At 33.4% G+C, this 26368-nt stretch overlaps 2 protein-coding genes across 2 annotated transcripts; both read right to left on the reverse strand.

The window, feature by feature from the left end:
• Positions 1-15550: 15550 nt before the first annotated feature.
• On the reverse strand, positions 15551-18028 carry LOC112728724 (uncharacterized). The gene is made up of 4 exons (XM_025778995.2): positions 17791-18028; positions 17033-17134; positions 16449-16609; positions 15551-15954 (listed from the first exon to the last, which is right to left on the reverse strand). The coding sequence occupies exons 1-4, from the start codon at positions 17882-17884 to the stop codon at positions 15829-15831; spliced, it is 483 nt and encodes a 160-aa protein (XP_025634780.1). The 5' UTR covers positions 17885-18028; the 3' UTR covers positions 15551-15828.
• Positions 18029-22418: 4390 nt separating this feature from the next.
• LOC112728726 (RING-H2 finger protein ATL70) lies at positions 22419-23286 on the reverse strand. The gene has a single exon (XM_025778997.3). The coding sequence runs from the start codon at positions 23064-23066 to the stop codon at positions 22515-22517; it is 552 nt and encodes a 183-aa protein (XP_025634782.1). The 5' UTR covers positions 23067-23286; the 3' UTR covers positions 22419-22514.
• Between the last annotated feature and the right edge of the window lie 3082 nt (positions 23287-26368).

Below are 26368 nucleotides of genomic sequence, written 5' to 3' on the forward strand. Positions count from 1 at the left end.
CAAATTTAATTAATACATTGGAAACATAAGAAAAAGAGAGAAGATTGATTTGATAGCTATTATGACACTACACGCTACTCAACAAAGGGAAGTGGGAAACTTGAATTAACTTTTACATTCTCTCTCTTTGTTCATTGATTATTGTTCAAACCCATTGAATATTTTCTCTTTCTTCTCTCTCACAACTCTTTCTCTCTTCGGTCTTTACTCAGAAAATATTGGCAGCCATGGAAGCAAAAGTAAGCTACCGAGATGAAGAGAAAGCAAGCCTAAAGACCATCACAATGATGGCAAGAAAACATACTAAAATAAAAATGAGCTGTGGCTAAGATATTCACCAAATGTGGTTAGATTTGGTGAGGTTATCTTGAGTCTTTCATGCTCAAAATGGAAGAAGAAGATTCGGCCAGCTGGAGGAGATTCTTGAAGCATGGCTTGTCTTCGATTCTGCTCAACCACCACAGGAAGTAGCTAGAGTGGCGAAGTGATGGTTGAAGGCAGAGATTGAAGCAGATGAAGTCATCATCATCATGAAGCATCAAGGGCCAGAATTCCATCTTGGAGAGCAAGCCAAGGATGGAGAGCTCGGATTGATGAAGGGTGATGATCAAGAAAGGACTAGAGGTAATTGCATGTTGGTTAATGCATGGTTATCTCTTCTCTCTCTATGTGGCCGAACCGGTTTTGTTGAAGGAAGAAGAAGTTGGTTCAGTTTTGGCTTCAATAAGTGGAGGCTCCCCTCTTCTATATTAAGGGTGGACAGCCACTGTTTGAAGCAAGGAGTTAGAAGTAAGCAGTGAGAGTGCAAGGCACAGGATTCTCAGAGCTACCTGAGCTTACAGATGTTCTTCTCCTTCAATGTATTCTATTTTGTATTTTTCTGTTTAATTTTGTCATGTCTTGAGTCTCATGGTAAAAGGCAAACAGTGAGGTTTGTAATGAAAAAGCCATAGAGCGGAAAAAGGCAGAGAGTGCAAAATTAAAAGAAAAAGCCATAGATGTCTTAGAGTTCCTTTGTACATCTGTGTTGTGTTTCATGATTCTGTGGGAATCCCCTTGTAAGTTGGGTTAGCACTTTACAAGTTGTAATCTGTTTGATTATAGTGAAATTCCATCATTGTTGTGATGGAGACTGGATGTAGGCTGCACTGCACTTAGCAGCCGAACCAGGATATATCTTGGTGTAATTTTCTTCCTCTCCTACTCCATTTCTGTTTTCTATTGCACAGGAGCAAAAACCGAAAATGTCTCGTGCCAAGTGACGAGACAAAATGAAAATGTCTCGTGGCTAGGGACGAGCTAAAAACAGAAAAGTCTCCTCTGAATCCAGCAAGTGTTAGCAAGCGAAAAAGGGGCTAAGATTCAACCCCCCCCTTCTCTTAGCCACTGAAACCATCAATTGGTATCAGAGCTTGGTCTCAAAGAGATCAAGCTTTGCAGCTTGGAGTAAAGATCCTCATGGCAGAAAACAGTGGCGCAAATGTGGTGTCTTATAATCTAACTGAAGGACAATCAAGCAACAGACCCCCTCTTTTCAATGGGAAAAACTATACCTATTGGAAGGAGAGGATGAAGATATTCGTACAAGCAGTGGATTACAGACTTTGGAAGATTATCCTCGAAGGGCCTAAATTTCCAACTACCACAAGTGCAGAAGGAGTTGTTTCTATCAAACCAGAAGCAAGATGGACCGAGGAAGATAGGAAGAAGGTGGAGTTAAATGCCAAGGCAATAAATCTGCTCAATTGTGCTATCAGCTTTGAGGAGTACCGACGGGTATCAAGATGCACAACGGCAAAGGAAATCTGGGACAAATTGCAAATCACCCATGAAGGAACCACCATTGTCAAGAAGACTCGGGCAGATATGCTAAACAGAGAATATGAAACGTTTGCAATGAAGGAAGGAGAGTCCATTGATGAACTCTTTGAACGTTTCAATGCTATCATTGTTGGCTTAGATGCTCTGGGAATTACACATTCTGATTCTGTGCTAGTGAGAAGAGTGTTGAGATGTCTCACAAAAGAGTGGGAGACTAAAGCTTTAATTATTTCTGAGAGTAGTAGCCTAGACTCCATAACACTTGATGATTTGAGAGGAAATCTTCTTGCTTTTGAAAATACCTATTTGAAAAAAGATACAAAAAAGAAAGGAATTGCATTTTCTTCTGTGACTAACCCCCTGGATGATGAATCCAGTGATAACTCTTCTGAAAATGAGTTTGTTTTATTTGCAAAAAAATTCAGGAAAATGGCTAAGCTCAGAGGCAAAGGCAGCAGCACAAGGAAAGTGAAGAAAGACCTCAGCAAGGTAACTTGCTACAATTGCAAGGAAATGGGGCATTTCAAATCTGATTGTCCCAAGCTGAAGAAGGAGGAAAAGCCAAAAAGAGGAAAGAAGAAAGGACTGATGGCCACATGGGAAGACTTGGAGAATGATTCTGATGATGATGATGAAGAAACCGAGACCAAGTCACAAACATGTCTCATGGCAGACCACATAGATCAGGTAGTCTTTCATAACCCTAACACTGAAGATCTCCATCTTATGATAGACCACCTTTCTGAAAAAATAAGATGTTTTCTGCTGGAAAATCAAGAACTTGAACAGCAAATTACCATTCTTAAGGCCGAAAACAGTTTTCTAAAAGAAAAAGTGAGAGAGGCCGAAACTGCTTGTGATCTTGTTGAAGAAAATAAGCAGTTAAGAGCCCAAGTTAGGAGCTGTGAAAGTAACCATTGTGTTCTTGCATATGTGGACTGTTTTAAACAAAATGAAGAGTTGCTTAAAAAGGTTAAAAGACTTGAGGAAGACTTAGCCAAATTTACACAAAGTTCTGAAAGTTTAAATCACATCTTGGCTAGTCAAAAACCTCTTTATGATAAGGCTGGGTTGGGGTTTCATAAATCTGAAAATTCACATTTTGAAAATATTGCTTCATCTTCTAATGACATAAGATTTCAAGATCCCACCTACTTTAACAAAAAGGCAACTCCAAGATTTTGTAGACTATGCAATCGGAATGGACACTTTCCCATTCAATGCTTTTTCGGTGAAAGAATGGTTGGTAACAAGGTTTATAAAATTGTTTTTGATTACAATGGCTTAGGACATAGAAGATGGTTTAACGTAAAAGGATCCAAAAAGATTTGGATACCTAAGGTTACTTAAGCATTGTTTTGTAGGTGTGCCTAGCATCCCAAAGGAAAGAAAATGTGTGGTATATGGACAGCGGATGCTCTAGGCATATGACCGGAAAGGCAACCTTCTTCATAAAGCTTGATGACTATGATGGAGGACTTGTCACTTTCGGTGATGATGCAAAAGGAAAAATTGTGGCTGTTGGGAAAGTTGGTAAAAACTTTTCTTCTTGTATAAATGATGTTCTCCTTGTACATGGCTTGAAACATAATTTGCTTAGTGTTAGTCAACTTTGTGATTTGGGTTTTGAAGTTATTTTTAAGAAATCTGTTTGTTTAGTTGTGTGTGAAAAAACTGGGAATGTTCTTTTTGAAGCTAAAAGATGCAACAATGTGTATGGATTAACTCTTGAGGATTTAAAGGAACAAAATGTAACATGCTTCACATCTTTTGAATCTGAAAAATGGCTTTGGCATAGAAAGTTGGGACATGCTAGCATGTATCAAATCTCTAAGCTAGTTAAAAGAAATTTGGTTAGAGGGATTCCAAACATCAAGTTTGATAAGGATCTTACTTGTGACGCTTGTCAATTGGGCAAACAAGTAAAATCCTCTTTTAAATCAAAAGATGGAATATCAACCAAACGGCCATTGGAAATGTTACATATTGATCTTTTTGGTCCTACTAGAACTCAAAGTTTAGGAGGTAAACATTATGGTCTTGTGGTGGTAGATGATTACTCTAGATTTGGTTGGGTACTTTTCCTTGCTCATAAGAATGATGCCTTTTATGCTTTTTCCACCCTTTGTAAGAAAATTCAAAATGAAAAGGATTTGAAAATTGCCCATTTAAGAAGTGATCATGGAAGAGAATTTGAAAATCAAGATTTTGAAAAATTCTGTAATGACTTAGGGATCTCTCACAATTTTTCATGTCCTAGAACCCCCCAACAAAATGGAGTGGTTGAAAGAAGGAATAGAAGCCTTCAAGAAATGACTAGGGCTATGTTGTGTGAGAGTGAAATTCCTAAATTCTTATGGGCTGAAGCTGTGAACACAGCATGTTATATTTTGAATAGAACAATCATTAGAAAAGGGTTAAAGAAAACACCTTATGAGCTATGGAAAGGAACCCCTCCAAATCTTAAGTATTTTCATGTTTTTGGATGCAAATGTTTTGTGCTTAATAATAAAGAAAACCTTGGAAAGTTTGATCCAAAATCCTATGAAGGAATGTTTGTTGGATATTCCACCACAAGCAAGGCCTATAGAGTTTATCTCAAAGAGCATAGGACAATAGAGGAATCCATACATGTTACCTTTTGTGATTCTAACTTAATTCCCAGTATTGTGAAGGATATTGATTCAGATTGTGAAGAGGCTGGAACAAGTAAAGAAAATCCCAAATCTGTTCAAATTGAAGAATCTGTCAGCCCGGTTTTGTCTCGTCAGATTGTAGGAGAAACTTCCAATTTATCTCCTGAGCAGACACGAGAAACTGAAACAGTGAGACCATCAGAAGTTCATCAAAGTTCAACACCTGGCCGAAAACCTAGAGAATGGAAGTCTATGAGGGGTTATCCTCATGACTTCATCATTGGTGATCCCTCTCATGGTGTAACAACAAGATCCTCTACCAAAAGGCAAACCGAACCAAGCAACTTTGCTCTCTTGTCACAAATGGAGCCCAACAATGTCAAACAAGCTCTTGAAGATCCATCATGGGTCAAGGCTATGCAAGAGGAGCTGGCTCAATTCGACAAGAATGAGGTTTGGACACTAGTACCTCATCCGGATGGTAAGAAAGTTACTGGTACTAAGTGGGTATTTAAAAATAAACTTGGTGAGGATGGACAAGTTGTTCGTAACAAGGCTAGATTAGTGGCCCAAGGTTACGATCAAGAAGAGGGTATAGATTTTGATGAGTCTTTTGCTCCGGTAGCTAGAATGGAAGCAATTCGGTTGCTTCTTGCCTATGCCGCCCATAAAGGTTTCAAAATGTTTCAAATGGATGTTAAGTGTGCTTTCCTTAATGGCTTTATTGATAGAGAAGTGTATGTGGCACAACCCCCCGGTTTTGAACATAAAGAGTTTCCAAATCATGTTCTTAAATTATCTAAGGCTCTTTATGGGCTTAGACAAGCTCCAAGAGCTTGGTATGAAAGGCTTAGTGCCTTCTTGTTGGAAAATCAATTTCAAAGGGGTACCACCGACACTACTTTATTTATTAAAGCATCTAATGATGACATACTTCTTGTTCAAGTTTATGTTGATGACATTGTATTTGGATCGGCCAACATTTCCTTGTGTGAAGAGTTTGGAAAACTCATGACTAGTGAGTTTGAAATGAGTTTAATGGGAGAGCTTACCTTCTTTCTTGGCCTCCAAATTAAACAAACTCCTAGTGGTACTTTTATTTACCAAGGAAAGTATGCAAAAGAACTTATCAAAAAGTTTGGCCTAGAAAATTCCAAAGCAATGAGTACACCAATGCATCCCAACACAAAACTTGAAAAGGATGATGATGGTCAAGATGTGGATGAAACAAGGTATAGAGGAATGATAGGTTCACTCATGTACCTTACCTCCTCTAGACCAGATATTGTTCAAAGTATGGGTGTATGTTCAAGATTTCAATCTCACCCAAAAGAATCCCATCTTACGGCTGTTAAACGCATCATTAGATACATTAAGGGAACTTGTGATTATGGCTTGTGGTATCCTAAATCTGATGAATTTTGTGCAGTAGGGTTTTGTGATGCAGATTATGCGGGAGATAGAGTGGATAGAAGAAGCACGTCAGGCATGTGTTGCTTCCTTAGAAGCTCTCTCAACATGTGGTCAAGCAAGAAACAAGCCACAGTGGCTTTATCCACCGCTGAAGCAGAATATATTTCCGCATCTGCATGTTGCACTCAATTAATTTGGTTAAAAACACAATTGGAAGATTACAAATTAAAAATCAATAGTATACCCCTATTTTGTGATAATATGAGTGCAATAAATATTTCAAAAAATCCTGTTTTGCACTCAAGAACTAAGCACATTGAGATAAAATATCATTTTATTAGGGAACATGTGCAAAAGGGTACTATTGATATTCAATTTGTAAAATCAGAAGACCAAATTGCTGATATTTTTACAAAACCCCTCTGTGAAGACAGATTCTGCACCTTGAGAAAAAGATTGGGAATGTTTGATTTAAGTTTTATTGAAAATTTGTGAATATTTGATTCTGTTCAGTTTTGTCTCGTAGGTTTGGACGAGATAAAAAACGCAAGCTTGATGGAGGAGCTCTGTTCAGGGGGAGGCAACACAAATTTAAATTCTTCTGGGCCCCACCTAATAAATTCTGACCCCACCATAGCAGTTTAGTTAGTTATTCCTTCCTTGAAAAAATAAAATCACAAAATTTTTTAGATTGTCTTTTCAAATCTAGTTGGAAGATACATGTTGTCAAATCATATCTTCTCCTTCCAACTAAATCCCTTGATTCAAGGAAAAACTCCCTCTTTATCACTTTTTGAAACTCCCATTTGGATAATAACCGTGCCATTATGGTCATTAACCTCCCATCATCTCTCTCCAATCCTCATTTATTGCACCTCTAACCTCCTTCCATCCTCCTCTCATTCGGCCATCACCCCTTCATATTCAACCCCTCATTCATCCACCATGAAAAAGAAAACCGCTGTTAGGCGAAGTAGCCGAACCCCCATTCCAAAAAACCCACCTTTCTCATCACCTCCAACCCATACACATATCCATCTCCATTCTACCTCATCCTCTTCTCAGTCACCACCCTCCAAGAAAACCGAAACCATGCGCCGAAAGGTTATTGCTCAGAAAACCTCAGGGAGAGGCAAGACAGGGAAGAACAAGCAACCAAGTGTTGAAGAAGATGAAGAAGCATCTCAGACTACTCCACCTCCATCACCACCAAAAAGATCTACCTCTCATGCGAAAAGCTCTCACAAGAAACAGAAAACCTTTACTCTGCATGACACAAGCGAACCTCCCAATCTGGAATCTCTAGAGTTCAAAAACAAATTCCACAAAACTCATTCACATTTTGATCCTTCCCGCTTCCACTCATGTGCCTTCTATGAATTTCACAAAGACGTTCTTCTGCAGCGCAATCTCTGCCCCTCTTACTTGGTGAACCTTCCAAATCTTGCCACCAAAGGAATGAACTTTTCGTCTTTGTTTGATGCTCTGAAATGGACTCCTCTGACTCACATTCAGAAATTGGTATACCCGGGGCTGGTCCGGGAATTTTATGCAAACATGCGCCTGATTGGTGGGTCAATCCACTCTTATGTCAAGCGTGTTTACATAACCCTCACTCCTCAAACCATTGGTGCTGCCCTTGGGTATGAAGATGAGGGACCAAAGGTTTATATGGTTGATAAATGGGATGATCAAGTGGGAGTTACTCAACAAACTGTAATGCAACACATCTGTGCCAACCTGTCCGGGCTTGATGGATTAATCCCAACTCACAAATCCCTCGGCCCAGAGAACTCTCTGTTACACCGTATCATCACTCATATCATCACTCCTCAAAGTGGTTCTCATCATAGAGTAACAGTTTCTGACTCTATCATCCTCTTTGCTCTTATTACTTCCACTCCAATTTCATTTGCTTATATTATGACACGTCATATGTGGGAAGCAGTAAGAAGCACAAAAAAGGCTAATCTTCCTTATGGCATGTTTCTTACATGTATATTTGAATATTTTAAGGTTGATTTGTCTAATGAATCTGTTGAGAACAAAGTGTCACAGATTAAAGGAGGAGGAGTTTCGAACAAGAAAAGCAAGAAATCTGTTGCCTCCGAACCCTCTCTAAGCGATTTGGAAAGCCACCCTGAACCCTCAAAGGTGTCGGCATCCATCAGGGAGACTCTCAGTGAATTCCGCAATATGTCCAAATTAATGCTTAAGTCAAGCAAGGCTGCCCGGAAACTGGCGTATGCAAATGAGAAAGCCTGGAGGAAGTGCTATGAAAGGGTCGGTTTCATGATTCAAACCTTTGATGATGAAATGGGAACAGGAGATTCTGAAGATGATTCTGGTTCTGAGTTCAATGTTTCTGATGATTAGTGACTATTCCTCTACTTTTATTTGATATTGGCAACAATAGGCTCAATCCTTCTTTTGTTTTTTGTAAAGGCATGACTTGATACTCCCTGCCGTATGATACTCTGAACAATTACTGCTTTGTTATAAATATTATGTATTGCTCATGTCTCTTGTTGCAGGTTTTTATGCCCCTTGATGCCAAAAGGGGGAGGAAATTTAGATTCCAAAATTGAAATTGGAATAAAACAGGGGCTGGAAAAACAGGGGACAAGGGTTGAAATTTTCAAATTGAAAATTCATGACTATCCTTGTTCAAAGAATGCATTTGTTCTATTATGATCCTTGATATATGAACTGCATTTGATGTTTGATTTATGGTGATGCCTGGCTAATGGTTCATATTTGACAAACTTGTTGGTTTGAAAATTTATTTTTGGCAGTTCCTTTAAACTGTGTTATCTAACATCTGCCATGCTTTGATGTGCTATTATGTGTTTCAAAAATATTTTCCTTATTTTGAATGACATTGCTCTGATATCTGGACTGGAAAATATTTGGAAATTTTCTGAACAACACTGGTTTGTGTTCTGTTGATATGTGTAAGTTTGAGCAGAAAATCAAATTATTGATAACAAATGAGTTTTGATTATCATCCAACTCTGCTCATAAATCAAGCATTTAGCATCATGTAATAAATATGCTAAATAACATTGTTATTTGAAGCTTGATTAAAATTGTTACAGGTTAATGCTTCCCTTGGTAAAAACAGCATATATTAAGGGGGAGCAATGTGACAATTTGAAAGGGGGAGAAATACAAATTTAAAGGGAGTACTCTTACTCAATTTTAAATTTCTTTCCATTTCAATTTTAATATTGTTTGTCATCAAGGGGGAGATTGATGAGTTTGGAAAACTCTAAATTAATATGTGTGATGACTAAACATTATTAAAATTAATTAATTGCAAAATTATTTGATCTGAATTTTTATTCAATACATTGATGATTATAATTTTGCTGCAGGTTTAATCATGGGCCGGAAATAAATGTATTGTGCTAAGCCCAATTTACACTCAGCCTTGGTTTTAATAACAAAAATAAATGTGGCTGTTTTAATGTTACTTGGGCCCAAATAATTTTCTGATCTAAGCCCAAGTGGGTTACATGCTTTCCACTTGCTTTATGCATGTTCCAAATTTTATCAGGAAAGCAAATGTTATTAATGGGCCAAGATCAAATATTGTTGCTACCAAGCCCAATGTTGATGAATGTTTCCATGCCTTATTCGAATCCATGAAGCAAATGAAATGCCTAAATGCTTCCAACGGATTCCACTTCATTATTTTGAAGGATTTCAAATTTAATTAATACATTGGAAACATAAGAAAAAGAGAGAAGATTGATTTGATAGCTATTATGACACTACACGCTACTCAACAAAGGGAAGTGGGAAACTTGAATTAACTTTTACATTCTCTCTCTTTGTTCATTGATTATTGTTCAAACCCATTGAATATTTTCTCTTTCTTCTCTCTCACAACTCTTTCTCTCTTCGGTCTTTACTCAGAAAATATTGGCAGCCATGGAAGCAAAAGTAAGCTACCGAGATGAAGAGAAAGCAAGCCTAAAGACCATCACAATGATGGCAAGAAAACATACTAAAATAAAAATGAGCTGTGGCTAAGATATTCACCAAATGTGGTTAGATTTGGTGAGGTTATCTTGAGTCTTTCATGCTCAAAATGGAAGAAGAAGATTCGGCCAGCTGGAGGAGATTCTTGAAGCATGGCTTGTCTTCGATTCTGCTCAACCACCACAGGAAGTAGCTAGAGTGGCGAAGTGATGGTTGAAGGCAGAGATTGAAGCAGATGAAGTCATCATCATCATGAAGCATCAAGGGCCAGAATTCCATCTTGGAGAGCAAGCCAAGGATGGAGAGCTCGGATTGATGAAGGGTGATGATCAAGAAAGGACTAGAGGTAATTGCATGTTGGTTAATGCATGGTTATCTCTTCTCTCTCTATGTGGCCGAACCGGTTTTGTTGAAGGAAGAAGAAGTTGGTTCAGTTTTGGCTTCAATAAGTGGAGGCTCCCCTCTTCTATATTAAGGGTGGACAGCCACTGTTTGAAGCAAGGAGTTAGAAGTAAGCAGTGAGAGTGCAAGGCACAGGATTCTCAGAGCTACCTGAGCTTACAGATGTTCTTCTCCTTCAATGTATTCTATTTTGTATTTTTCTGTTTAATTTTGTCATGTCTTGAGTCTCATGGTAAAAGGCAAACAGTGAGGTTTGTAATGAAAAAGCCATAGAGCGGAAAAAGGCAGAGAGTGCAAAATTAAAAGAAAAAGCCATAGATGTCTTAGAGTTCCTTTGTACATCTGTGTTGTGTTTCATGATTCTGTGGGAATCCCCTTGTAAGTTGGGTTAGCACTTTACAAGTTGTAATCTGTTTGATTATAGTGAAATTCCATCATTGTTGTGATGGAGACTGGATGTAGGCTGCACTGCACTTAGCAGCCGAACCAGGATATATCTTGGTGTAATTTTCTTCCTCTCCTACTCCATTTCTGTTTTCTATTGCACAGGAGCAAAAACCGAAAATGTCTCGTGCCAAGTGACGAGACAAAATGAAAATGTCTCGTGGCTAGGGACGAGCTAAAAACAGAAAAGTCTCCTCTGAATCCAGCAAGTGTTAGCAAGCGAAAAAGGGGCTAAGATTCAACCCCCCCTTCTCTTAGCCACTGAAACCATCAGGAATTATTTTAATGAAAAAAAAAAAAAACCACGGATTCACATTATAGATTTTCTTTTACAGCTGTTATTCAAATGAAAAACAGTAAAATGTTTTTCCCTTAGGGGTTAAATTTAATTTCCTTGTCCATTATTTTAACTCTGATGAAAAGATAGACCATGTGGATTTGTTTTGTATGTGCCAATTATTATTTGTCTGCATTATGCAATAATTAACCACTAATTAAATCAGGGTATGGTATTATAAAAATATGCCACTCATTTTGTTTGCATTGGTTAGTAAGTTAGTTTGATATGTCTGATATCCTTTTTGCATCAGAACTTGTTATCAAAATCATTTGGCTAATATTTCCACTTCCTAATATCATTAGGTATTTATCACATTGTTATGATTATTAGTAGGTTCTGAAATCTTCTAAGATTAAGCAATATTACATAAGAGATTTTTAAGGTGGAAATGCTTTCCTAGAATTTAATTAAACTTGTGCTTCTATTCATGTTCAAGATTATTGTTTATCATCTCAACCAACCAGCACTTTAGAGAACAGAACAAAAGCTATATTCTAAAAATGGAGACTCAAATGTAAATTAAACTCAAAAGACATTTCTTTGAAAAGCCCCCACCATTATTTATATATATATGATGATGACCTTTACTTGTACAAATCAATACATATATTTTTTTAAATTTTATTTTTTAAATTCTAAATAAACAAAGGCAAGTAGTGCATGCTGCAGCAATCAGAAGATATAGCTAATTATGGCCACAGAATAATTTCTCTTTGCTTCTGTTTTGATCATCCTTACCTTTTACTCCTTTAGATGACCACATTTTGTGCTTTCACTTTTCAGGCTCCATCTAACTCCTTTTTTCTTTTTGATGTGTACAAGGACAGCAATAATAATAGCTACACAAATTTCTGTTTCAAAATCCATAGATTCTTTTCCTATATTTACAATTTATTTTTCCATTGAAATATTTAGCACAAATTTCCATTTAATATCAATATCCAGAAACAAATCATAACTAACTAACTTCTTGTAGTTCTTACATCTATAGGACTATAGTACAATGTTGATTACTAAAGACTCTATCAAATGATAAATTAGGTTACATTTGAACCAAGACAGAAGAAAATAAATATGTTCCACAAAGAAGAGGGATCATAGAAACTTAGTATTAGAAACTAAAAAAGGACAGCTCAATGCATGAGACATTTGCCTTGTAGTTGCACCAAAGCTTACTACCAGAAACATGCGATATATCGACTTATTTTATGTTTATAAATCTGTCGATAACTTGCGTGTTTCTGGTAGTAACTTATCATTTATAATTGTAATTTGCTCTTGTTTGTTTGGATCAAATTTCTAGCAGCAAATTGGGCATTTGACAAGTCCATTCTCATTGCATTCAGCACATCTAATGAACAATTCACCATTGTTATTGTCCCCATTATTCTTGGTGAAGACCTTGCAACTTCCATTACAATTAGAGCAAATAGCAAACCTCATGCATGCACATCCATTGCAATGACCTTCACCAAACTCAATTGGTGTTCCTTCTAGAAGCTTCCCAAGCCAACCATTCTCATGTAATCCTATAACTTCATCAACTCCTCCTATGTACCTACCCTTAATGAAAAGCTTAGGAGGTAACACTTTTCCACCCAAGATCTTACATAGTTCTTTTCTATATTCAAGGTGTAGGGATACATCCCTTTCATGGTAGATTACCCTAAAGCTTCTCAACAAGAATTTGATTGTGTTGCAATCTCGAAATGTTTTCCTTATACCTCTCAAGCTTGTTGTGTAGAGAATCACTTCTTGGCTTCTTCCATTTGGTGGATTCATCTCTTCAAAATCTGTTAGAGATGGATATTCTTTGTTGCATGCAACTTTTTGCACTCTTTCAAACCCTTTATTCTTTATGTTGGTTGTGACATCCTCCATTTCTTGTTGCTCCTCAAAATGCTGATCATTCTCATCCCCATTATTGAGGTATTGATCACCATAGAGTGGTGGTGGTGGAGTTGAACATTTCTTGATGAAGAATTCATCATCTGAGTGGTGGTTGAGCTGAAGAACTAATAGACTTTCTTTCAAGTTGTTTATGCTTGGAATGGTTTTAAGTTCTCTATGAAGCACTCTTTTCATTGTTGAGTAACTTGTGATATTTTTCTACATACTTATGGATTGAGGAAAAAAAGAGAAGAAATGAATGAATAGAGGACAACAAGGTTTGATTAGGATTTGGGAGAGTTTCTGTTTTCTAAGTTTTACAAGCCTACAAAGTGGAAAATGAAAGCTAAGGTGTGATATGTTGGGGATGCTTTATTACTAATCTATTTTTCTTATACTAAGCGGACATGTATTTCTCAACTATTAAATGAAGTATGAAATTCATATAAAATATGTTATATAATGTTAAATTTAATTTTGATGCTGCCAGTATAACATAGTTTTACGCATGCATCTAATTATTGAATTCATATTAGCAAAAATAACTACAGTTCACATTAACTGCGTGAATGGTCATCTAAAAGAATAGATGTAATTACACGATTATGTAACACGTATTACACTATCAGCGCATTAGCATTGAACTCATTTAACTGTAAATAAGTATATACCAACAAAATGAGATGAACTAATAAAAAAGAATACACAAAGTATTTCTTTAGCAAGATTTGAATGACTACTCCATGTTTTGGGGGATAGGGTTAAGTCCCCACACTCATTATCTGTTTTAGAGTGCACTGACTCATTACCTACCATATAGTGCCTCAATCATGGTATGACTATGAACAATGATGGATATTTATCAGCTACAAGACAATGTAGTGGGCTAAAATTTACATCATTTACTTAGTTGATGTGGAAGTATACCTAATTGCCAGCCTTAATCTCAATTATAACCATATGGTTCACTTGGTTTGGTACCAACATTACTTTTTAGGGGGGCCCTTGACCTAAATATTACCTAGTGAAACCAAGTTGTCCTCATATATTTACACTGAACTCACTAATCACAATCCTTGTACATGATATTTGTCCCCCCCTTTTTTTGGTCCCCTATGGATACCAAACTTAATTTAATGATGAAAAGTAAAAAATTTAAATATAAAAGTGAAAATCACACTAAATTTAATGATGATAGAGTAATATAAACAAAAATGCAAAATTGAGTGTTTACAAATATTTTTGATAATGTTTTGATTTGCAACAAATGAGAAGAGAATACTCATAAACATGCTTATGAAAAGTAGAATTACATCAAATAACTAATCATGTAGCTTAGAATGCATCATTTACAATATTTTTTTCACATACGTTGAAGCCAAGTTTCCAGTTTTGAAGTGATTGAAATGTTGGTACCAATCACCCTAATGTAATATACTTTCTAGTGATTTATTTTCAACTTATGATAGAATAAAGGGTAAAGTATTATTTTGATCCCAATGTTTGGACTAAATCTTAATTTGATCCCTAATGTTTTAATCGTCCTATTTCAATTCTAAAAAGTTTTAAACGTCTTATTTTAATTTTAGAAAATTTCAAACGAGTTTAATATTATCTCACCATTAAATTCAACATAAACAATTAGCATATTGAATCAATAACGTTTGATTTTAGTACGTAAGTGAAAACGACCCACCAATACGTAAAAGCTATTTGGAGCTTATTTACAAGAAAGAGATTGAGAAGAAGTATTTTAAAAAAGTTTTGGTTATATTTTTCTAACAATAATGTTTACATCATTTACCCCGTTAACTATTTGTGTTAAATTTTAACGATAGAACAACGTTGAAGCCATTTGAAACTTTTTGGGATAGAAATAGAACGTTTAAAACGTTAGAAACTAAATTAGAATTTGTTTCAAATGTTGGGGACTAAAATAATACTTTATCCTAAAATAAATTTCAAACTTATCCACATTTTCAAGGTTACTCAGAATTTCCCACTTACATTTAACTTTCCAACTTTTGACTGAAAAATCATTCTCTCCATTTCATCCCCTACATGAGTGATCTTTTTCGCTAGAAACACACCAAACAATCAATCCCAAGCACAATCATATGCACTCACCATGCACATAAAGTTGCCAGACTCAAAAAGATTGTTGCATGCAAAACATCAAAGGAAAAGCACTATATATTGCATCCTATATCATATCTTCATTCTAGAAAGCACATCTTTTGTCTGCCAAGAACATTATACCCCTAAAACAATTGCCACTTTCCCATGGATTTATACTACTACTCCATCCATTTTCTTTTATTTGTTACTGTCATTGTGTTAGTACAAGTTATAAACTATATCTAGACATATTCATCTTGGAATGTACTAAAATATAACAATGATAGTAACTGATAAAAGAGAACGGATGGAGTATAAATTAACCTTAATAATCATACCAAACTACAGGGCCAAGTAGAGTAAATGTATTGTGCAAGTGCTAGCTTCTATAGCACATACAAAAAAAAAAAGGATGAAATGAATGAAGAAGGCACAAGTTGTTAAACTAAATGCATGTGAACGAAAGGGATATACAGTTATACAGCATTAAACTACATTATGATCTTCAAATCATAGGCAGAATAGATATATAGATCCCTTAGCTTGGTCAGAATATACAAAAAGATGAGAGGAAAATAGCGCGATTCGAATCGCATATCTTGGGATATTAATAACAGGTCTCAACCTGTACAAGCATACTTCATGATTGTTAATCCACATTCTACTCATGATGGATTGTAATACAAGAAGCTAACTACTAAGAGGGTATTTTAGAGTTTGTACAAGTAATGCATTTGGATCTAAGCATCAGATTTGACAACCGATGCTTCAGTCCAATTAGCTATCGGCAACAGAGGAAGAGGAAGAGAAAGAGGAACCAACCCCAATATCAAAACCAAATGTTATACAGCTCAGCTCATGTTTTCCTCCATCATAAATCCTCATCTTCAGAGTGTATGAACCCTGCAAATGCAGTACATGCATGATCAACTTCAAAAATAGTTTCAAAGAGAAAAAAAAGAAAAAAAAAAAGATAAAGGAAGAGATAGACTTTTATTAAAACTAAAGGAGGCAGCACCATATAATTACACTATGGATTTCCATATGAAGAAGTCTACATGACATTAACAAAAAAAAATGGTTTTCCACCCAACTTCGAATAGATATAGAAGTTTAGAAAGTAGTTTCTGTTTTCTTTTCTTGTTTTCATTTCAATGTTTTTTAATTTCAGGATTTGGTAAAGGGAAAATTTGGTTTCTATTTTCTTTTGTTTTTATTTCCAAAGTCTTCTAACTTTAAGATTTTGTGGGGGGTAAAAAAAAGATAAAAAATGAAAAATATGAATGCTTTTCAATATTTTCACTCTTTTTTTCATAAAATCTAGAAACAGAAAACATGAAAGAACAAAAGCCTTCTCACAACCTCTTCAAGGAAAGAGAACAAAATATTGAACTTACAGGTGGAGTGTATCCTGGTAAAACCTGCGAATGAGCGATCACAAAATCACCAATCGAGATGGGGCAAGTTGTTTCTCCACAAAGGTCATGAGTCTCACTATGTATGTGCCATCCAAAATATGAGACATCAATGATTATTTTCCCTCCAGATAACTCTTGACCTGAGTCATGAAATGCTTGAATTTGAGAAAACCAAGCTAGCTAACTGTTTTCGATCATCAAACCCACATTTATCCCTACCTAGAATGTGATCACTATACTACACTACCATTCAGATTTCCAAATGATACTATTTACCATTCTCAGATTAAGCATACGAACTACGAAAATAACTCAAAAACACCGAATTGAACTTGGTGTTTGGTGCACCAAGATGATCCAATGGTGTAGGTAAACAATAGAATTATATAAGTTATCCATGCTAAGTTATGTGAAGATCAATATCATTGGATTATCTTAGTTCATCTCACTGCATCACAGCATTGTTCAAAATCATGAATAAATTATAATCAACAAATTTCTAATTATCCTGATCATAGAGAAACACCAAATACATAAGACAAGCATGTAAAATTAAAGAGCACCTGTAGTAGCAGCAATGCTGAATGTAGCAGGTTGGCCTCTAGTAACTGGATTAGGGATTATTTCAACTCCTTTGACCTCAACATCATAGTCAGCTTTCTTATCTGTCAAAACACATAGATAAATATTAAATAATATAATGGTCAATAACATGAATATACAACAAAACATTTCGCATCTTAGAAAACTTAAACAACAAACAAGCTAATCTACATTATGATTATTTTAACATTAAATTGCTAATTCCACTTAGCATAGCTGATTATTCAAGCAACTTGAACTCAATTCAAATTCAACTCTAATTATACATTCAAAAAAATGCTCTTCAACGGTCACCTCTAAGATTAAATAGATTTTTTTTCCTTTATTTATTTTTTTTTTTTTTTGCCTGGTTGATTAGAACCGAAGCCACACAACAGACAAGATAAGCACATATATAATTTATAATATAATATCCAGGCATGATGATCGATGTAACCTAATAATGAATGAATGAATAATAATACTGAAACACTGCTGGAGGGTCATAAATGCTATTTTTCTAGCTGTGTAATAATAATGATAATAATTTCTTTGCACATAAGTCAATTGTTTAATCAACAGAAGCTACAATTTTTTTGGCCAAGTTCAAATTTTGATAGTTGCCCATAAAATATTCAGGCAAGTAGATAACACAAAAACGTTAAAAATCAGAGCTTGACGAGATCAAAGCAGAAAGTAACCGAAAAATTAAAAGAGGGTTTAAGGAGAGAAACCGCACTGCAATATTGAACGTCGGTGGCGGTGGCGAATGCGCAGAGAAGAAACAGCGTTGAAGAGAAAAATATGAACTTTAAGAACATTTGGGTCTCCATTGAATTAAAGGTTGTTGCTTTGAAATGAAGAATGAAGAAGAAGATGAAGATTGGAGAATGATCGTAACAGTGTGTGTTTTATTTCATTGACAAGCTGGGTTTGCTTATTCTAGTTAACCTCTTAAAGGAATCTCTTTTTTCTTTATTTAAACTTTCAAAAAGATAGATATATTTAAAAATAAATTATATTATTATTCAAGGATTTTTTAGAATTTTTTTTTCAGTTTTAGGGAAAAAAATTAATTATAATGTTTCTTTAATTTTTAAAATCTATTTTCTCATTAATTATAAAATAATTTAATTAATAAATAAAAATAAAAAGAATAAAGTATTGATATTGCACAATAAATTATATTATTTATATTTTATTAATAAATAAACTTATAAGTATAATTTACATTAAGAAAACCAATTAAAAATAATAAAAGATTACTTTGATATATATCAATAAAAGATCCAATTACTAATGATAATTTTAAATTAAAATATTAATGGAATTTACATATTCTATATTTCTCTTAGTAGCATTGAATGTAACATGATAACAGTTAAACGTGGCTTTTCTGGATTCACATCACATGATGATAAAAGTTCTAATATTTTGCTAAGAAAGGAAAATGTATTTTAGAAAGAACTTAATGAAGATGTTCAAAAATGCAAAAGAGTTGCACATTTATATTTCATTATATTTGTAAGATTTTTAAGATGGAGATTGGGGTAAAACATTTTTGTTAATTATATGATAACGGATAATACATAATTGAATTATCTTTACTTGTTTAATTAATTATCTTTACTTGTTTAATTTATTTTCCTTCAATAATCAACTTCATCCCTTTTTTTTTTGCTTTATAAATTTATTACTAGTCATTGTTACTTATTTGAAATTCTAATAATCAACAAGCCTGAATTTTTCTTTTCTTTTTCTTAACGGCAGCATGCATTGACCTATAAATATTCGAGAAAATCTCTACGTACAAGTGTTTTGCGATTACAAGTTTTATAAGTTTAAAGAGAACGAAATTCACTAAACGTACTGCTTATGTGTCTTTTAACAGACTTTTAAATCATTTAATGCGCAAATATATAACTTCCATTTTTTCAAAAAAATTCGTTTCTTTTTTCGAGTTTCTTGCCAAATTTATTGGATCTCTTTCATGTGTTCTCTCTTTGCTTCGTTTTTTTTTCGATTTTCATGGTTTTTAAAATCAAGCTTTAAAATCGTTTTGAAGATAATGGAACTTCAGAAATACACCCAAACGGTTACAGAAATATATCCAAAGGATTACATAAATATACCCAGAGGATTTAAGAAATACACCCAAAACAGGGGAACAATATATTTCTTCTTGAAATCTTTTAATGTTTTGCTGGTTAAGGATGAGGCACATGACAGAGACAATCTAGAAAAAAAAGCCTAGAAGAACAGTAAAACAGTACTTTGAATAATGTTTCTTCGTTTTTTTTTTGTGATTTTTGATGGAGATTTGTATCTTTTCTTCTTGATTTCTTCTATTTTTCGCGAGGAGTTGGAACGTTTCTGCAGAATCGTAGTTTGTTTCGAATGTCGCTTGAATCTTGACAGTTTGCGTTTTGATTGAGGAAGAAGAGGAAGAGTGAACATGTTGTGAAAGAGTGATTAAGGCGTGTGCATAGGACGCTTGATTCTAAAAGAGTGATGTACGTATTTTTTTCTTGGACTTGAAACAACTTGTATAGCTTATAAGCCAAAAAGACTTGTATATATAATAGACCTTTAAATATTATCCTTGTAGCTTGTAAAGATAAAATTTGGCATGCTCTACTTATATTCTTTGAGTACACACGATTGTGTCACTTTCTTTTGGCTAATATAATAATGCATAATTTATAGCTAATTTATTATAATAATTAATTAATGTGGCTACATAATGAATTTCTTATGTATGCTTGTAGAGTGCTCAAATTTGTGACAATATATTAGCATTTTTCTAGCTTTATGTGCAAACATGATTACATGTCTTACATTTAACATAGACATCATTTTCTTACTTGTTTGTGGGAAAAAGGTGCATTTTCCTTTATTTTGTACCATTTAGTGTTTGCCTTAACAACAAAGGCATCCTTAGATGTACTACCTATTTTTGTGGTGCACATGTTACAACATTTGTAGAACATATATAATGTGCACATTTTAAGATAAAATGGATAACAAAATAGTTAAATAGTTTTATATGTTTTCAATTTTGTAGCTCATTACAAAAGATAAATTTAATTTTGATACACTGTCAGTATAAAATAGTTTTATACGTATATTTAATTACGTAATATTATATAAGTAAAAATAACTATATTTTACATTTATCGTATAAATAGTCATAAAAAAAATAGATGTGATTACATAATTATATAAAACGTTTTACAGTTCATCAAAATTAAATTCTACAAGAAATTTACTAAGATATCTTTTAATTATTGATTGAAAATAGGTTCTTATCAAAATCTAAATACAATGAAAAAAGATTTTCGATTAAAATATTATCAAAATAGGTTCTTATCAAAATAAAAAACTTATTTATTTTTATATATTGATGATTTTTTTAAAAAGAAATTGATAAGGTATCTCTAAATTTACCCACAATCCTAATTATAATATCACATAATAACATCATTTGATTTATATAGTCGATTTCATCTAAAAATAACATACATAATATTTAGATTTATTCTCCGCCGGCCCATCCAATTTTTCAAAAGTTATTAGATTTAAATTGCAAGAGCAAAATGAAGCACTCTTTTATGCATTTGGAGGTTTCTTTCTTGACATTCTATGTGGGTTGTCTTAATGTGTTGTTTGTGGTCATGAAAGGTATCATAAATGTTGCTCATTATTGTTCAAAACTTTCATTTTCTATATTGCTGTCTTGTCTGGACTTGTTCCATTTTCCTTATTAATTAATAGCCATAAGATTTGGGAAAATGGGTGTCCCATGCACAAACCTCCCATCATCCTCTATCATATGAATATTTTTCTAAACTTTCATTTACTATTAGATTGATTTTGATTTTGTTTTGAGAACCATTTTTCAATTATAAAGTAGACAACCAGTTTTCTTCGGTATATTGTAAATTAAAAATATTATTTGTACATTAAAATCAGCCACTAAAATTAACCACTAAATACTAATGTATTTGTATATAAATATATATATTATTTAATTTATTTTCAATATGTATTTATATTTTAATATGTATTAGTATTTCATACTAGTGGCTAATTTTAGTGATTAACTTTAGTATACATCTAACATGATTGACTATAAAAATATTATGATAAATTACATTAATTTTTTATGTTAAGACAATATTACAATATTATATAGACATTTTTATAAATTTAATTTTGATACATTAACAGTATAAAAGAATTTTATCTAATTATTCAATCAAATATATGTGGTTAAATGACTTTTAAGATAATAAATTTGGAAATTAATTATTTTACTTTTATGACAATACACAATTAGTTGTATCATGTATGTCGTATAACATTCTTTCAAATTATATATATATATATATATATATATATTCATCTTCTCTTTTTAAATTTAGTTTTTTTTTTTTTTTGCTTTCTATAGTATCCTCAAACTTGGCAGGACAAGGACTAATTCGTCGCAGTACTGAACTCCATTTAAGAGTTTGCTACTAGCCAATAAATTACTACATACATTTTTAAATTTAGTTAATACTATAGTCGATACCTTTATAAAGTTGAAATTTAGCAAAACGAAATCTATTAGAATTCAAGTCACCAAACAAAAAAAAAAATCTATTTGAATTGTATGGCTGCTGAAATTAAGAGTAGGCTGCTGAAAATAAATATGGTATTAATTAAGGTATGCATAGCAAGCAAAAGAAAAGAAATGTCTTAGTTTGGCTATCTCTTTTCATTTATTTCTCTTTCCGAGAGTTAGGTAAAATATGTGACTAATTTAACATACATTTCATCATCAATGACATTATTCTTAGACCAGCCATATATTTTGCTGTTTCTTTGTTTAATAACTTAAAGTTTCTATCAAATTTGCCCCAAAAGAAAAGAAAAAAAAAAGTAAGGAATTATTGCAAGAATTTATACACATTGAAAGAAAATGTCAATTCTCAACATTTTCTGTTCTAACTTGAGAGGTACAGAACAAGAGTTTACAATATAGAATCAACAATAAAGTTCTTTAAAAAAATGACAAAAAAAAAAAAAAACAGAGCTACCTATGAATCTCTTTTGGTTTCTAATGGAACAATTTATCTTCAATTTCCAACAATTCTTTATTTTTCTGACTAAAGATATTGCATAAGAAGAATTTACAATATAGAATCGAAAAATTTTCAAGTGTGCCGTCGTACCGGTATTTCACTGATTTTTAATCGTTGATCTTAATTATAAAAAGTATACTTTTTATAATTAAGATCAACGGTACACTTGAAAACCTTCCTATAGAATCAATCAATAAAGTACCATAAAGGAGAAAAAAACACAAAAATAAAAAATACCCTCTAAGAGATAAATGCTTCTTTAGTGATTAGTATGGGCAAATCTGACAATGATGAGAAAAAAAATTAAATTAAAAAAAAAAACTACCTATGATATGAATCAATCTCTTCTTGTTGCTAATGGAACAACCTCAGCAAGAGGAGTAGAAAGTGGTGTTGGAATTGGTGATGTTCTGCAAAGAGGACAAGTTGGATGCAATCTCAACCATGGATCTATGCACTTCAGATGAAAAACATGTTCACAATCTGGTAACACTCTAAGCATATCACTTCCCTTATAATCTCCAAGACAAATTGAGCAACATGTTGATGTTGAATCATCAGATTTCTTGTTGAGTTTCTTTGATTCTGAGTAAAGCATCTTTGGGTACCCAAGAATTGTTGCTTCATCTAGTCCCACATCGACCACCGTGTGTTGCGGTTCGAGGAATACTTGGGTGCTCCTCCTTGAACCTGGAGTAGGATTACTCCTACTCCTACTGTTGTTATTGTTTGGAACTTGTGTTCTTGTGCAAAAGTATGAGGTGAGTGTGATTGTTGTGATGAGTAGAAGAATCCCAATTGAGATTCCAATGCCATAGCCAAATCCACTTATGTCATTGGATCCAAGGAATCCTGAAGAAGAATCACTAGTTGTGTTGTGGTTGCTCATGATCTTGTTCTTCTTGTTCTTGCTGTTGCTCTTGGTTATTATTATGAGGGAAAAGAAGAACTACTAAAAGGTGGTGGGATAATGAAATAATGGGTAGTAATTGAAAATTTTTCTGTGGCTTTGTTTTTGTTAGCCATGTTGGTTATGGTTTGTGGCAAAATGAAGTTATGGCCATTTGGGTGTTGTGTGTGGATGAATGGATGATCATATAAAAAGTCAACGGTTTCATCATGAAAAAGAAGGGGGGGGGGGAGGTTTTATTTGTAAAATAAATAAATAAGTAAATAAAAATAAAATAAAAAGGGCTTGCTTTTGATTCAAGGAAAGATTAATTTGTGATTAAGTAAAGAAAGAATGTACAAATAGTAAGGGACTTGCATGTGAATACATTGCTAATTTTCTCAATGTTTACATTAATATTGTGTTAAAAGATTTGTTAAATGGTATAAAGTTTAATTTTGATATTACTGATAGTGTAAAACATTTTACATAATCGTACAATTATATTTATTTTTTTGAATAATTATTTACGCAATTAATGTGACGTAATTAAATCACGCGTAAATTATTTTATACTAACAATACATTAAAATTAAATTTAATTGTATATTAAGATAGAAATATAAAAATGTTGAAATAAAGATAAGATAGAAATATTATGTATATATGTTTATGTTTAGGGTTTAGTTGAATAAAAAACTAAACAAATTTTATGGTAATATATAGAGATATTTTTATTTATATAATTATTTATATTTGAAAATATTACTAAATAGGATCATAAACTATTAAGTATATGCAAATTAAATCTTATTTAAGCTAGATTCAGAGTTATATATAAAATATAAATTGATAATAATATCCAAAACCGCCACTGTTGATGTAATCATGTACCAGAATTATGTGGGATTATAGATCATCACAAGTTATATGTGTTTCAAGTCAACTCTCTGAATGTTACAATTGTGTGTGCTGATTTAACACCTTTCTCTTGAAAGGACATTAACAAATCTTATCTGTCATAATCAAACGTTGAAAAATGCCACGTTCCATGCATTACTAGGATACTTGTTCATGGAGTTCAATAATTTATTCCTTTATGGCTGGCTGCCTTAGCGAGTTCCATAGATTACTGTGTAGGTTAAACATCTCAATTCATCGAACAATAATGGTGGATACAATAAAACTAAGAGAAAACGATAAATAGGTTTTTGGTTTTTTAATTTAAAGATAAATAAATTATTAATTAATTAAAAATATAAAATATTTAAAATTTTATAAATAATTTATTTGTTTTTATATATTTTAAATAAAATTAAAGAACGATATGTTATATTTTAAAAAATAAATAATATTTTTATATTTTTATTTAATCGGAGACTTGTTTATTTTAGAATTAAGAAGTGAGAAATCTATATATATTTATCTTTTTTTCTAAAACATATATGTTAAACAAAAATATTATATATATAAAAATTTAATTATTAAATTAATTATTATATATTTATGTATATATGTGTTATCTTAGATTTAATGTATATTTTATATACTAATTAATTTTATAACTGATTTTTAGTATATATAATATGATTGATATTAAAATATCAAAATAGAAAAAAAAAGAAAGAAGAACATGATGCTAAGATTTAGTTTCTTTTATTTATTATTATTAATCGTTGAGAAAATGACAAAGTTGTTAAAATTCACTTATGCTTATAGTTATACATTTCTTTATCTCTCTAACTTTTTGCTGTAATTAGTTGTTCCCCTTTTAAACTTTTTGTTTTGTTTTAATAATTTCACTCCACTACTTCTGATAAAAGTGTTCAGTAATAATAATGAAAATGATGCAAAAAGAAGAAAAACTATTTTTTTTTTTTTCATAAAAAACCTCAATAGCTATAGGATTTGAATACAAAGTGTATTCTCTGTCATGTAGAGAGATGGATCCATATAAACTAGTTTGAACAAAAATGCAACGCAAAATAGGCCCAAGTCCAAAGTCCAAAAGACCAAAAAAAAAAAATCAAAAACAAAAAAATAAAGGAGGCACAGGGGGATTGTGGATCGTCCAAGGCACCAGGGAGTGATGGTATAATATAAACTTCATAAAGAAATGTTGGGAAGACATTGGTCCGGAATTCATTGCAGCTGTATTAGAATTTTTCCAAAGTGCTCAGTTACCTACGGATGCGAATGTAACTTGGGTGACACTAGCCCCAAAATTTGAAGGGGCAAAGGAGGTGAAGGACTCTAGGCCGATTAGTATGGTGGACTGTTTGTATAAAGTGATTTCGAAGGTGCTGGTGAGGAGGATGAGATCCGTGATACCGGGGTTGGTAGGATAGACTCAAACGGTGTTTGTAAATGGTAGGAAAATTCATGATAGAGCACTCATAGCTTGTGAAACAGTTCATTGGCTAAAGGCGCGAAAAAAGACAACGGCTATCATCAAGCTGGATTTTCAAGAAGCATATGATAGAGTAAGATGGAGTTTTGTTGATATTGTGCTACAGAAGATGGGTTTCGGCCAAAGGTGGAGGAATTGGGTAAAGGAGTGTGTTACCACGGCTACTATGTCAGTACTGGTAAACGGGACACCGTCAAAGCCGTTCAAGATGGAAAGGGGCTTAAGACAAGGAGACCCCCTATCTCCACTTCTATTTGAACTCGTTGTTGATGTTTTGCATATGATGCTGGGGGAAGCAGTCAGGAACGGGCACATTGCGCCGTTATTGGTAGAGGGAGATCATGTGGAATTGTCGCACCTACAATTCGTAGATGACACAATTTTATTTTGCCCGCCAAAGACGGAAACAATTGTAAACTATAAAAGGTTGTTGCGATATTTTGAGCTGATGTCTGAGATGAGCATTAATTTTGATAAGTCGAATCTGATCCCCGTGAACTGTGAGCAAGGATGGATAGATCGATCATGCGTGTGGCCTACTGGGGTGCCAAAAAGCAGAGTTGCATGTTCGATACCTTGGGGTTTCTTTAGGAGCTATTCCGCGCTTGGTGAAGACTTGAAAACCAATCATAGATAAGGTGGAGCAGAAGCTCAGTTTATGGAAAGCAAAGGTTTTGAATAAAGCAGATAAGCTTGTTCTCATCAAATCGGTACTGAATAGCTTGCCCATTTATTACCTAAGTTTGTATAAGATGCCACGGACGGTGGCGGACAAGCTAATCGCTTTACAAAGAAACTTTATGTGATGCAAGGAGGACAAAACCTATAGTATACCGTTGGTCAAGTGGGAGTTGGTCCAGGCTCCGAAAAAGGCTGGGGGCTTGGGGGTGGG

Source organism: Arachis hypogaea, chromosome 12, assembly GCF_003086295.3.
Source record: "Arachis hypogaea cultivar Tifrunner chromosome 12, arahy.Tifrunner.gnm2.J5K5, whole genome shotgun sequence".
Taxonomy (NCBI): Eukaryota; Viridiplantae; Streptophyta; class Magnoliopsida; order Fabales; family Fabaceae; genus Arachis; species Arachis hypogaea.

Bases quoted from the DNA above. Each gene is read 5' to 3' on its own strand.
- LOC112728724 (XM_025778995.2), bottom strand. From the start codon at position 17,884: ATGGAGACCCAAATGTTCTTAAAGTTCATATTTTTCTCTTCAACGCTG. The intron at 17,135-17,790 runs GTGCGGTTTCTC...GTGTTTTGACAG, and splicing joins CACCGACGTTCAATATTGCA to ATAAGAAAGCTGACTATGAT. The intron at 16,610-17,032 runs GTGCTCTTTAAT...TTCATGACTCAG, and splicing joins CAGCATTGCTGCTACTACAG to GTCAAGAGTTATCTGGAGGG.
- LOC112728726 (XM_025778997.3), bottom strand. From the start codon at position 23,066: ATGAGCAACCACAACACAACTAGTGATTCTTCTTCAGGATTCCTTGGA.